This window comes from Dipteris shenzhenensis, chromosome 2 (assembly GCF_047967505.1).
Source record: "Dipteris shenzhenensis isolate YYH24624 ecotype China chromosome 2, Dip_SZ_1.0, whole genome shotgun sequence".
In the NCBI taxonomy this organism is placed as follows: domain Eukaryota; kingdom Viridiplantae; phylum Streptophyta; class Polypodiopsida; order Gleicheniales; family Dipteridaceae; genus Dipteris; species Dipteris shenzhenensis.
This window is the reverse complement of record NC_141597.1, coordinates 18,260,892-18,272,085: the sequence shown is the minus strand read 5'-3', so window position 1 is coordinate 18,272,085 and position 11,194 is coordinate 18,260,892. Positions and strand designations below refer to the sequence as shown.

At 40.2% G+C, this 11,194-nt stretch overlaps 1 protein-coding gene across 1 annotated transcript; it reads right to left on the bottom strand.

Annotated features, from left to right (window-relative positions):
* Positions 1-8,841: 8,841 nt before the first annotated feature.
* Positions 8,842-9,835, bottom strand: LOC147904420 (uncharacterized). Its single transcript, XM_087398300.1, has 4 exons — positions 9,699-9,835; positions 9,501-9,608; positions 9,181-9,291; positions 8,842-9,032 (listed from the first exon to the last, which is right to left on the bottom strand). Exons 1-4 carry the CDS (start codon positions 9,771-9,773, stop codon positions 8,910-8,912), a joined length of 417 nt encoding a protein of 138 aa, XP_087254426.1. The 5' UTR covers positions 9,774-9,835; the 3' UTR covers positions 8,842-8,909.
* Positions 9,836-11,194: the final 1,359 nt, after the last annotated feature.

Genomic DNA, 11,194 nt, shown 5'->3' with positions numbered 1-11,194 from the left:
GGAATTGGACAATAGAACAGGAGGAGTTCGAGGCATATAGTCGGGTATTCCTAAGCACACACTTTCCTGAATTACCTTTAAACATTATTGGAAAGATCACGAAGGCAGTGCAGAAAGAACAGACAAAACAGGTTGCTCCTTTTGGCTTGAGAAATACAGGCAGTGCGTTCAGGAGAATTTGGCTTAATCAGTATTTATGGCCATTACTGTGAACATTGTACACCTGGGTCTCAACAATAGAATAATCTGATGAGGTGTATGATGTATGTCTACTGAAAAATATAGGGGTGAAGGTCTTGGAACCTATTATACCAGACTACAGGCGAAATTAGAACAGGAAGGGAAACAGAAGAACAAAGAACAACAGAGGTCCAGTAGTAGCAGTCAGGTGGATATCCTGGATTTATGGTATCTGAGTGATCAAGAAGTACAGACTGAAGAAGTAGTCCCTAGTCCCTAGTCATATAGTAGAAGATGTTGCTACTGCACAGCAATTACTGCACAGCAATTACAGGCGACACCTGATGAGGAGGAGAGAAACAGAAACCAATTTGCAGGACTGTTAGCATGGTCTCAAATTCAAGAGACAGGCAAGTAGAAAACTAATGTTCAACCATTGTCTAAAAAACCAGCAAGAAGAAAGGTTGCAGCAACACAACAGCCAGGATCAATGGCACAACCCCCTAATCCAGCAAATCTCAAAGTCAACTTTGCAAACTTCAAGGGTGAGTCCAAAAAGGAAGACCCTGATGCCCATGTAGCTCAATTTAGCACAAAATGGGAAGCAAGTGGACTAGGAGTATTTATGGAGATGATGTGAAAAAGCAGCAATTTGCTGCCACATTGGAGGGCAAGGCTATGAACTGGTTTATACAGTATGGTGCAGCCCATTTTGCTGACACACAAGCATTACAAACAACATTTTTGGCAAGATTTAGAAGGTAGAAAACACCCAATGATATCCTGGAAAAGCTTAAGACAATGAAACAGAAGAGGCTACTTGTGGAAGATTATGCACAACAGTTTTTAGATTTGAATGGAAGACTTGCACCCAATGAAAGGCCAACTAATGAGATGCTGGGGGAATATTTCTGTAATGGGTTGAGGGAATCCTTGAGAACTACAGTAGCCAGTACAGATATTCCTGGAGGTATAGGAGGATTTAATCAGTTGGTAGCGGCTGCCAGAAGAGTAGAGAAAAGGTTGGGAACTACTAAGAAGAAGAAGTATATTAGTGATTCAGATTCAGAGTCAGAGTCTGACTCAGGTTCAGATTTAGAGGATATGACAGTTCAGATTTAAATTCTGATGATTCAGAAGATGAGGAAAGGAAATCCAGAAGCAGGAAGAAGAAAAGGAAAGAGGAGCAGAGAAGTAAAGCTAGGGCAAAGAAGGACAAAAATGGAAAGAGAAAGATAAAGAGTAAGTCTGAGAACTTAAACAAACAAATTGCTGCAACTCTGAAGAGTATGGGAATTTCAACATCTCAGAGAAAGGACAAACCATATTGTGATATATGCCAGAAACAGGGGCACACAGATGCTACTTGTTGGTATAATCCTAACAACAGGGCAAACCCAAGACAGCAAGTGCCAAGGGCAAATGTACCAGCTGCACATGCAGTAGAACCAAATAGAAATAGAGCAATGGAAGGTCCACCCAGAAGATTTCAGGGGAGAAATAACTAGGGACCATCTAATCCTCAAGGAAATGGTAATCTAAATGGTGACTCATGCACATACTGTGGAGGAATGAATCAAAGGCAGGGTCCTAATTGCCCATTATGGTGCAAGCACAGAGAGGAGAGAGGTATCCCTATTATTAGAAATAACAATCAGAGACCACCTGCACAGGCACAACAAAATAGGCCACCACAGGCTAATGTAGTCATTGTAGAGGAAGTCAGGCAAATTGATGAATCTATGTTGCAGAAACAATAAGGGGACTATCTTAATGTGTTGCATGTTCAGTGTGATTGTTCTAATTGCATATAGGTGGAGAAGATCCCTGAAAAATCAGCATCAGTGCTAGTTATTACAAGATCAGGTGGAAAGTATGTGGCTCCTGTTATATCCCATAAGGAGATGAAACACCCTCAGTATTAGGAGAAGTAAAGACAGGTGAGACAGAAGGAAATTCAGAAGTGTCAGAAAGCTGACTATGGTAAAGACGAATTACAGCAGCAAATACCTGATATATAGTTAGGTATTCAGGAGGAGATCCAGCATCAAGAGATAAGGGAGGCACAGTTGACAGCTGAAGTTTTGAGGAACACCACTGTTACAATGGATCAGATTTTAAGTTTGGTCCCTAAATTCAAAAGACAGGTACTCAGAAATTTGAGTAAGGAGGAAGAGCAGGTGGATGAACCTGAAGCATGTCAGATTGAAGCTGAAGATGTGGATTATAAAGTACCCAAAATCACTATTAATTTTAAGGAATAGGAGATTCAGGGAGCATTATTGGATGGAGGTTCAGGTGTGAATATTTTACCTAAGTTTTTGTATACCAAATTAAAGCTACCTGAGCTAGAAGAAGCTCCTTTTCAACTGAAGATGGCAGATCAGAGGAGGATTAAACCTTTAGGAATACTCCGGAATCAACAAATTACTGTTTCAAGACTAACCTTTCTAGTGAATTTTGTGGTGGTCAAAATGGATGAGGGAGATAGCCCTTATCCAATTTTCTTGGGAAGACCTTGGTTCAAACAAGCAAAGGTCAAACAGGATTGGGGAGCTGCTAAAATTACAATCAAGAAGGGAAAGAAGAAAGTGCGCATGGATATGGTACCAAATGCAACTTTGTCCAGCGAAGCCAGAGCCTTGTATGCACAGGGTATTAACATGGTGAAGGAAGTTGATGATGATGAAGAAGATGCTTTTCTGAAAGTCAATGAATCAATTGTACCCGTTTTTGATATAGATGTGGAAAGAATTTTGGAACAATATAAGGAGCAGAAGGAACCTGAAGCTTCACAACAACAGAGTGAAAGAAAAAAGGGAGATTTAGAAGAGGAAGATATCAACAGGAAGTTGTTGGAACAGGAAGAAAAGATGTATATTTAGCAAATTATTCAGGCTGAAAAGGCTTTTCAGGAGCAGATGGCTAAAACAGCAAGAGTTCAAGAAGATTTACAAGATCTTAATTTAGGTTCTACAAAGGTCCCTCAGATGGTCAAAATTAGTGTTCATGTGAAAGGCTAGTTCAAAACAGATCTTAGTCAGCTATTACAGGAATTTAAAGACATTTTTGCATGGACTTACACTGATATGAAGGGAGTGGATCCTAGGTTTTGTATGCATAGGATCAACCTCAAAAGGGATGTAGTCCCTATTATTTCCTAGAGATATAGGATGAACCTGAATTATGCAAAGGCAGTCAAGGAGGAGTTGGATAAACTTCTGAAAGTGGGATTTATTTATCCTTTGGAGAAGGTGACATGGTTATCACCTATAGTGGTGGTGCCAAAGAAGAATGGCAAACTCAGAATCTGTGTTGATTACAGGAAATTAAATGCAGCCACTATAACTGATCCTTTCCCATTACCATTTCACGATACTCTGTTGGATGCAGTTGCAGGTCATCTAGTGGTTATAATCAGATATTAATGGAAAAACAAGACAAAGAGAAGACTACTTTTGTTACAAAGTGGGGAGTATATGCCAGCAATGTAATGGTGTTTGGCTTAAAAAATGCTCCACCTACATTTGAGAAATGGGTACAGGAAGTTTTTGCTCCATACTTGACAACATTTATGAGAGTCTTTTTAGATGATTTTAATGTATTTGGGAAGGCTGTGGATCACCTTAATCAACTCAGATTATGCTTTGAAAGATGCAAAATGGCTAGGTTGAGTCTTAATCTAGCCAAATGTGCTTTTGCTGTTAAGAGAGGGATTCTATTGGGGCATATCATTTCAGAAGAAGGAATGCAGGTTGATCCCAGGAAAGTAGCAGCTATTCAAAAGGCCAAAGCACCAGCAAACTTAAAGGAATTGAGCAGGTTTGTTGGGCAGATCAAGTGGCATAATAAATTTTTGAAGTATTTATCTCATGTTTGTGCTCCACTAACTAAGTTGATTAAGAAGGATGTGAAGTATGTCTGGACAGAAGAACATGGAAAAGCATTTAGATTATTGAAGAAGATGTTACAAGTAGCACCAATAATGCAGCCTCCTGATTGGGGTTTACCATTCCATGTCTTTGGAGATGCCTCTGATATTGCAGTGGGGGTGATGTTAATGCAGGAAAAATAGAAGGGTTGGTTTAGACCAGTTTATTATGCAAGTAAGGTGTTGACAAGAGCAGAAAGAAATTATTCTGTTACTAGAAGGGAGTGTTTGGGAGTTATTTTTGCACTGAAAAAGTTCAGGCATTATTTGTTGGGTAATTCAATCATAATTCATGTGGATCATCAGGCATTGATCTATTTGGTCAACAAACCACAACCAACAGGAAGATTGGCTAGATGGATTCTACTATTACAGGAATTTGATTATTCCATTGTGCATAGACCTGGAAGAGAACATTTGATTGCTGATTATTTAAGCAGATTGGAGTCAAGAGAACCTCCTGAAGGAATATCAGATGATTTACCTGATGCAGATTTGTTTCAGATTCAGGCAACCAAGTCAGATGATTGGTATGAATAGATGCTGAATTACCTTACTGAAGGTATATTCCCTGAGGGAATGACCAATCTCTGACCAATGACCACAAGAGAAAGCTGGTATTAAGGAGTGCAACTTATTCAGTAATTGGAGGATATTTGTTCAAGAAAGGAGTGGATCAGATTATCAGGAGATGTGTTCCTGACAGTCAGCAGGCAGCAGTGTTAATTGAAGCTCACATGGGAAGTTCTCGAGGTCACTTTTCAGGTGAGATAACTAGTAGAAAAATATTTCAGAGTGGCTCATGGTGGCCAACAGTAATCAGAGATTCACACCAGTTTGCAAAGGCTTGTGAGAAATGTCAAAGGGATGGATATCCAAGGAACCAGGATAGAATGAGGCATAACCCAGTTTTGCCATTGGGTCCTTTTGAAAAGTGGGGAATGGATTTTATGGGTCCATTCAAACCACTAGCAAAATTTTCAGGAAACATATATATTTTGGTTGCTACAGATTATTGTACCAAATGGGTAGAAGCTGTTGCATTAAAGGATAATAAGGCAAGGAGTGTGGCCTCTTTTTTGTACAATAACATAATGACCAGATTTGGCTGCCCAATAGAACTTGTATCAGATCAGGGAGTTCATTTTCGTAACAAGGTGATTAAAATTCTGACTTAAACTCATATGATTAGTCATAAAATGTCCTCATTGTATCATCCACAGGCCAATGGATTGGCTGAGAGCAGTAACAAGATTTTGGTCAAAATTCTTAAAAGGACTATTTCAGAAAATAGGAAGGATTGGGATAGGAAATTGAATTCAGCACTGTGGGCATTTAGAATAGCCTTTAAGGTCAGTACAAGACTCACACCATTTAGATTGGTCTATGGCATGGAAGCTGTAGTACTAATGGAGTTCATTGTACCATCTTTGAGGATAGCAGTTTCAAATAGATTAACACAGGAGGATTCACTTAAAAAGAGATTGGAGCAATTGATGTCTTTGGATGAAGACAGATTTCACAGTGCTTATGTGGCTATTGTAATTCAGAATAGAAGATCTCTGTGGTTGAATCAATACTTGAAGAAGAAGAAATTCAAACAGGGAGATTTGGTCTTGATGTATAATTCTAAATTGGGCAAGCATCCTGGCAAATTGAAACTCAGGTATGTTGGACCATATATAATTTTTAAATACTTGGGGCAAGGTACATTTTAGTTGGCTAATTTAGAGTCAACAACCACATGCAGTGAAAGCATATACAAAAATCCCCCAATGTAGCCAAAGGTACTGTCAAAGTAGTGACAAAGCACTCCTAAAGTAGCCACAAAGTAGTCATGAAGCACACACAAAGGAGTCAGTAAAGCACCTTCAAGTAGTTTTATTGCTTAGGGGACTTACCATAACCATGTAGTCCTCAAGTACACAAACAACAATAAGAAAAGCACATCGGTTACCCCCCAAGTACTCAAATTTAGTAATAAGCATTCACAAATCAGTGATAAATCAATGACAAAAATTTGACAAATTAGTGTTAAAGCATTCACAAATCAGTGATAAAGCAATGAGCAAACACTGACAAAAGTCCCCCGAAGTAGTCTAATGCGGTGTCAAATATCGACAAGGCAATTTCTGAAGCACTCACAAAGCTATCATAAAGCACTCAAAGAGGATTCAATAAAACATCCGCTTGGTTTCATTGCCTAGGGGACTCATTATCTCCCCAAGCAACTCAATTAATTGACAGAAACTAGTGATAAAACAATGGTATAGCAATCACTTATAGTGACAAAGCACCAACAAAAGTCTCCCAAAGCCATCTAATATAGTGTCAAAGTATTGACAAAGCACTCCCAAAGCATATAAAAAATACATACAAAGCATATACAAATTTTCTTGGGGAAGTCAATATTACACATTCACTAGGTGTCATTGCTTAACATCCCCCCAAGCAGTGATAAAGTAGTTGCCAAGCAAATCACACATAGTGACAAAGTAGTCTAATTTTGTGTCAAAGTAGTGACAAAGCACCAACAAGTAGAGACAAATTTGTACCCAAGAATTCGAATGCAACATTGAAGCATTGACAAGGTAGTCATAAAGTGGTAAATAAGCGATCCTAGAGCACACAAAAAGTAGTTTAAAAAGCACATTCACTTCAAGTTTGTTATTGACTATCCTTGTAAATAGTCCAATTGACAAGCATCCATAAATTAGTGATAAAGCACCAACACAAAACAATGTGATAAGTTAGTAACCAATTAGTCCTAAAACACACAAAAATTAGTTATTAGGAATGTGCACTTGGTTTTATTGCCGACTATCTCCCAAAGTAGGAAAATTTAGTGGCAATTAGTGAAAGCACCAACACAAAGGAGTGATAAAGCAGTAAAGGAGTGGTAATTGGTGACAAAGTACCAACACAAAGGAGTGGTAAAGCAGTAAACAAGTAGCCTAAAAGCACACAAATAGCAATTTGAAAAGCACAATCACTTGGTTTTGTTGCTAACTATCCCCCAAGCAATCAAATGTAGTAACAAGCATTCATAAATTAGTGGCAAACTGGTGACATAGTAGCCACATGTAGAGACAAAGCGATATCAAATCACTAACAAAGCTATCCTAAGAACTCCCTAGGTAAAAATAGGGAAGTCCAAAGCACTTAATATCAATAAAAATCTGTGAAAAAACAATCAAATGTAGTCTTGAAGCATTGAAAAAATAGTCACAAAGTAGTAACCAACTAGTATTAAAGTACAATTAGAAAAGTATTTTCACTTGGGCTTGTTGATTACTATCCCTCCAAGCAGGAAAATTCAGTGATAAGCAAATTTCCCAATTTAGCAGCGGCAAAGCAATGACAAATCACTTACAAAAATCCCCAAAGTAGTCCAATGGCCAATGGAGTGTCAAAGCAGCTCTAAAGGCTAAGAGAGAGTCGATAAGGGTAAGCGAAGAGGAGAGGGGAGGAGAGACTAAATGGGAAGCAAACTAAGGTGAGCTGAGGAGTAGAGTGATGGAATGGAGTTAGAGGAGGGAGGGAGGGGGAGGAAAGGTTGAGGGGGCTACAAAAAGAGGAGATGAAGTGAAGGGTTGAGAAAAGGGGGGAGTAGCTAGAGTGGTGTGGATAAGGAGTGGGACCTACACTACACCCTTGCATACACTCCACCCTCCTTTCCCTTCAACTAATGAATGAAATTTTGATTTTCTTATAATTGGGGGATCTATGGGTCTCAACTGCGCAATAAGTTTGGTATTGCTTATTTTTACTTGATAAAATGTTCCTATCCTTTGTATAGGCAAATAGGCTAGTGTCTCTTCGTCCCTTTTACTGAGCATGTGAGCTATGTGATCACTCCATCACTAAGGATCTATAGTAAGTTTGTCCTTGGGTTTGTGGGTAGCTCTAGTGTAAAGTTCCTATTAACTTGTAAACTAAATAGGATTATGGATTGGGCAAGCAGGAGCATCATAGATATTGTTTATCTAAGATCTCTTCCTTGACTTAAGCATTGCACAAATTTTTGAGAGGTCTATGAATTGCTCCATCTTCTTGCGCTTGTTGATGCAGCCAAAATTCAAGGGAGATTACAAAGATAATCTGACACCAATTTTGAGAGATCACACTCTATATTATGGAAGAAACTTTTACAATTGTATAGTGTAAGGTGGATCAAATGGTACTTATACATTCTCTTCTTGTTGTTGGGTTGTAATCTTCTTAATGAGCTTGTTGACCGAGAAATTGATTTAAAGTTCAATTCCCCTTCCCCATGTCTTAAGTAGTCATTTGATCTTCTCTTTAGTTAAGTAGTCATTGACGCAAAACGAAAGGTTTCTCGAGTTATTAAAAAATAATTACATTTTAAAAATGTGTTTGGCTATAGTAATACTTTATGAATCATTGCATGAAAGATTGTGTGAGATCATTAACGTATAAAAATAGGAGAATTTGTACGCCTAAATTAAATTCATGACTAATGAAGATTCGCTTGACACTCTTTTTACGGCATTTCAAAGAGGCGAACTAAGTAACCATCAGCATAAGAGAGGAAAGGAAACCTGTCTTCAATTAGTCTAATGAACGGAAAGGAAACCTTGGCTTCAATTAGTCTAATGAATAGAAATATTCAAGTCATTTTCTGATCAAGAGCAGCGTGACCAGATTAATTATGTAGACCCACGGTGAGGGATGCCGAAAAGCGATACGATGCAGATGATTCCATCTCTAGCTTACAAAAAGTCGCTATCGATTGTTCTGCTGTTCGCTCTTGCTTATAGTGCAATGTGCCGAAATCTTAAGAAGATACAGCCTGCTTCTGTATCAAATCAGCCACTTGCTGGACGGTTGAGATGTTCTCTGCTGCTTGTTCATCAATCGATACTCCGAATTTCTCTTCCAATGACATGACAATCTCCACCTGTTTGGATCAGAGACACGATTCTGACGTTCCTATTAGTGGCACATGCAGAGGGCACAAACAAATTTACTTCTCGTCCAAATAAAAAACATTGTAGTCCTTCAAACGACGTTATGCTCAGCTTAATTTTCCAAGGGATTCGCACTACCGTGTCGAGGGAATCTGCGCCCAGCTCAGAAAATTTCGTCTCTGGCAGCACGCTGGCGCGGTCAACTGAGAGCTGAGTTGCAATGATGTCTTGAATCTTTTCAAGAGTTGACTGCGTAAGACACGTATTCAAAGTTAGGCCTCGAAGAAGACGTGCGGCCTTTTGCATGCAATGGATATATGACTTGTTACATCCTTGCTACCCAAGAAGGTACTCCATATGCTCTCTAGCTGCATAGGATGTTTTCCACAGGATTCGCAGAAGGACTTTAATCCTAGACTCGAATCGCAACGAGAGCGCAAACTGGGCGTTCTGCGTACCTGGCAGGAAATCTTAAGGGAGCGGGTGGAGGAACGACGGGAAGCCAGAGCTCGGCTGCGAAGCGTAGGCATGGGGCATGCCCTCAATCCGCAGTAAAGAGCACGGTTCTACAGGACACAAATAAAGTGGATGTGAGTAGCTACAAAGTTAGGAAAGAGCAACGATACAACTGAGAGAAGAGGAGAGAGGGGACGTACGAGGGCGTGTTGGGGGGGGTGAAGGCAAGGGGAGGAGAGGCAGAGGGTGGTGGAGGAGAGGGAGGCGGAGGCCATTGCAGGGAAAGGGTGCAGGGTGCAGGCAAGGCAGCAAAGCAAATTAAAGCAAAGCAAGGGAAGGGAAGGCAAATGGCAAAGGAGGGCATGATATATGGAGAGTTATAGCCGGATGGGGAGAAGAGGACAAAGAGAGCGTGTTGGGCGGATCGTCATGGGCGTTGGTGGTGGTGTTGTAGGAGCGGAGTACCCAACAACATTTGGAAACAAAGAGAGAGAGAGAGAGAGAGAGAGAGAGAGAGAGAGAGAGAAAATTCTTTAACGTCACTGCACTTTCCAAAAGCCGAAAGATAGTTTTACAGACCTAGATCCCAGGGATCGAACACACACACATGATAACATGAACTACCAACAAGACCCCGAGAGAGAGAGAGAGAGAGAGAGAGAGAGAGAATCTAATTTCAAAACCATTAAAGATATCACTAGAGTTCAAAGAGGATTTGTTGCTTCTGACCCATGCATTATGAGGGAATGTGACTCGTGACTTCACCGCTTGCCACTTTCATATAAGGGAAAGGCCTCAAGGAGGCCTTTCCCTAACCCTTCATTTACTAGACCCATCACATGGAGAGAGAGAGAGAGAGAGAGAGAGAGAGAGAGAGAGAGAAAAGGGTTTTTTAACTTCATGGAAACAATTCCAAGGAAGAGAGGAGGGTTTTTAACCTTGTGGAAGAACCAATAATGACTCATCGGAAGTCAATCTGAGGATCAAGCACACAACACGCACAATGAGAAGATCACAACACAAACCAACAAGTTTGTTGCTAGTGAGCAGCAAAAATGTTGGTCATGATGTAATCACACACACACGCACGCGTGCACGAGAGAGAGAGAGAGAGAGAGAGAGAGAGAGAGAGAGATTTTAGAAAATTTTTAAATAAACAATTCACAAGAGGTCAAAGAGAATTTGTCGCTTACATGATCCCAGAGAAAGATGTATTGTTACATTAAGGGAATTTGAGACTAAAAAAGGGCCTCTTGGACTAGGCCCTTAAGATTTGTGATTTTAGCAAGCCAGCCAATGGGAAGGCTTGGGCATTAAAAGAATGGAGGATTCGATATTGGCCTTTCATTGATGGCAAGACCTCCCTTTGCCCCTAGTAGGCTCCCACTCGCCTCCCTCTTGCCCCCCCCACTACCCGTAGCATTGAATCCTCATTCACTCAAGACCTTCCTCTCAACCTCTTCCTCCTCTCAACCTCCTACTGTCCTCTTCTCAACCTCCTCTCAGCTTCCTCTCCTCAACGTCTTCCTCCTCTCAACCTCCTGTCAGCCTTTTCCTCTCAATGGATTCCTCCTCTAAACCTCCTCTTAGCCTCCTCTCAACCTCTCATTAGCTAAACATGCTTTGATTTAATATAGCAAGCAATGTTTTCTACAATGCTTTCAAAATGTACCACTTTAGGATAAACTTTGTATTT